General features: G+C 35.3%; 1 protein-coding gene across 16 annotated transcripts in view; it reads left to right on the top strand.

Moving 5' to 3' along the window:
* Nucleotides 1-2500, top strand: part of LOC119597124 (probable phosphorylase b kinase regulatory subunit alpha) — a gene marked incomplete at its 5' end in the record, with an annotated part of 70881 nt that overhangs the window by 60234 nt on the left and 8147 nt on the right. For 12 of the 16 annotated variants that reach the window (XM_037946631.1, XM_037946630.1, XM_037946628.1 and 9 more), the window contains 1 exon segment: nucleotides 1264-1284. In XM_037946631.1, the coding sequence (XP_037802559.1) occupies nucleotides 1264-1284 (21 nt within the window). 16 annotated transcript variants of the gene reach the window in all.

Genomic DNA, 2500 nt, shown 5'->3' with positions numbered 1-2500 from the left:
TCTTCTCTCCTCTCTCTCTCTCCTCTCTCTCTCTCTCTCTCCTCTCTCTCTCTCTCTCTCTCTCTCTCTCTCTCTCTCTCTCTCTCTCTCTCTCTCTCTCTCTCTCTCTCCCCTCTCTCTTTTCTCTCCTTTCTCTCTCTCTCCTCCTCTCTCTTTTTCTCTCTCTTTCTCTCACATTCTCTTTCTCTCTCTCTCTCATACACTTCCTCCTCTCTCAGTCTCCCACCTTCTCCCTTTCTCCCTCTTTCCCTATCTCTCATTACCTCCCTTTGTCTATATATATATCTATATTTCTTTCTTTCCTCTTGTTCATCTATCTTTACAATATGTTTTTCCTTTTTATCTCTCAGTTTTCAAGTTTTTGCCTGTCACTTTGTTATTTTTTTGTTATTGCTTATATGTATCACTGTTTTCCACTTACTTTTTCTTTCATTTTCTGACCTGCATGAAATTCATTGTTTAAGTCTATTATCATAATGTTTTCAATGTCAAAAGTCTCAGTGTTTGCTTTTCATTCCCCTTTAGTTATAAAAAAAGTTTCTTGAAATGCTCTGACTCACTTGTTTTGAGGCCAAGATTCTTTGCAGAGGAACCTGTACTCTCAGTTCCCCATTTGCCCAATAGTATTACTTATTAAGTTTTAAAAAGGTAAAGATTATGGACAATAAAGGACTTCCTATCTCATGCACCACTTAAGATCAGAGTTGATAATGATAGTTACTGGGTTGGACAAGAAAATGAGGAACATTATGTTGCTGCATAGAGGCACAATTATAATAAGCCTAACGAAGGCTACACTGTGTAATAATAGCTGTTTATTTTTCTCAGAAAAGGGTTTGCAGACAAAATTAGCACTTATGTTCTGTCTTGAAGAAATTTCAGGTGTAATTGTTGAACTTATTTTGGGGGTGAATATATTGTTTTCATTCATATAGAAAATGAAATTTACATATGTATGCACATATATGCTTATATATCATATAATACTTAAGGGTTGTGAAGGTTTCTTTTGTCTTTATATCCTGAATATAGGTGTCACCGATCAGAAACCAAAGCTTAACAAAAAGCTATTTATCTTTTATACATGCATACTAACAGGCATTCAGGCCAGTTGCTAAGCATATACAGTGTGTGCAGCTAGACTGTCCTATAAAAGCAAAGGCTACTAATGCATTATTGGAAAAGACAAGTTGCAGGCGCATTGAATCAGTCCTAGAGTGCTGGCTGGCTTACTAATGCTCATATTGTCCTCTATTTTGGCAGAAAGGGTTGCATGCTGAGAAGGTGAGCCAAAAGGAAACCATATTTAGCCCCATTTCTGAATCTTGATTTTTTTCCCCCCAGTCTTTTTCTTTTTGTTGTTCTTGTAATGTTCTTAGGCACAGATACTAATCTGCTGTAGTGTCCAAGTAAAAGCTCTTTCAAGCAGACGCAGGGAAAAGGGTATAAGTGAGAGTGACTACCTGGTGATTACGCATCATGTATTTCGTCTCATCTGTACCTTTTATGATGTTTGTTAAGTTTGATAGACAAGAGGAAATTTTGCATCACATAATATAGAAGTAGCTTTTAAAGGCTTCATCTCTAAATTGGAATATCTGTGACTTAAAGTACTTTCAACCATTAGATTACTATATTTGGGAATTAAATGTTTATGTATGTATTCTCTTGAGAGCTTTTACATGGGATAAATTAAAGTTATTTTACAGTACTCTTTATTGATGATATGTTCATCATTTTAATTCATTACTCTCTCTCTCTCTCTCTCTCTCTCTCTCTCTCTCTCTCTTCGTCTCTCTCTCTCTCTCTCTCTCTCTCTCTTCTCTCTTCTCTCTCTCTCTCACTGTTTCTCTCTTTCTCTCTCACTGTTTCTCTCTTTCTCTCTCTTTCTCTCTCCTCTCTCTCTCTCTCTCACTGTCTCTCTCTTTCTCTCTCTCTCTCTCTCTCTCTCTCTCTCTCTCTCTCTCTCTCTCTCTCTCTCTCTCTCTCTCTCTCTCTCTCTCATCTCTCTCTCTCCTCTCCTCTCTCTCTCTCTCTCTCTCTCTCTCTCTCTCTCTCTCTCCCTCTCTCTCTCTCTCTCTCTCCTATTTCTTTCTTTCTCCCTGGTCTCCTGTATCTCTTAGTCTTCCCAATCTGGAATTCTCTATTTTTCCATCATTCTATTTCATCTGCTTATTCTCTCTGTTATCCCCTATATTTTTAATTATATATATTTTTTATAATTATATTTATATATTATATATATATATATATTATTATGTAATATATTATATTATTATTATTATTATATAATGTTATATATGTGTTTGTATATCATATATATATATTTTTTTTTCTGCATGAAGTTCATTGTTTAATACTCTTTTCATAAAGCTTTTTTCTTAAATCTCAAAATTTGCAGTGTTTGCTTTTCTTTACCCCTCAGTTGTAAAATCATCCTGAAATGATCTAATTTTCTATTTCTATGACCATTTCTTTTTGAGGCCAAGATTCTTTGCAC

The sequence above is a fragment of the Penaeus monodon genome, chromosome 38 (assembly GCF_015228065.2).
Source record: "Penaeus monodon isolate SGIC_2016 chromosome 38, NSTDA_Pmon_1, whole genome shotgun sequence".
NCBI lineage: Eukaryota > Metazoa > Arthropoda > Malacostraca > Decapoda > Penaeidae > Penaeus > Penaeus monodon.
This window is presented reverse-complemented; position numbering and strand designations above follow the sequence as displayed.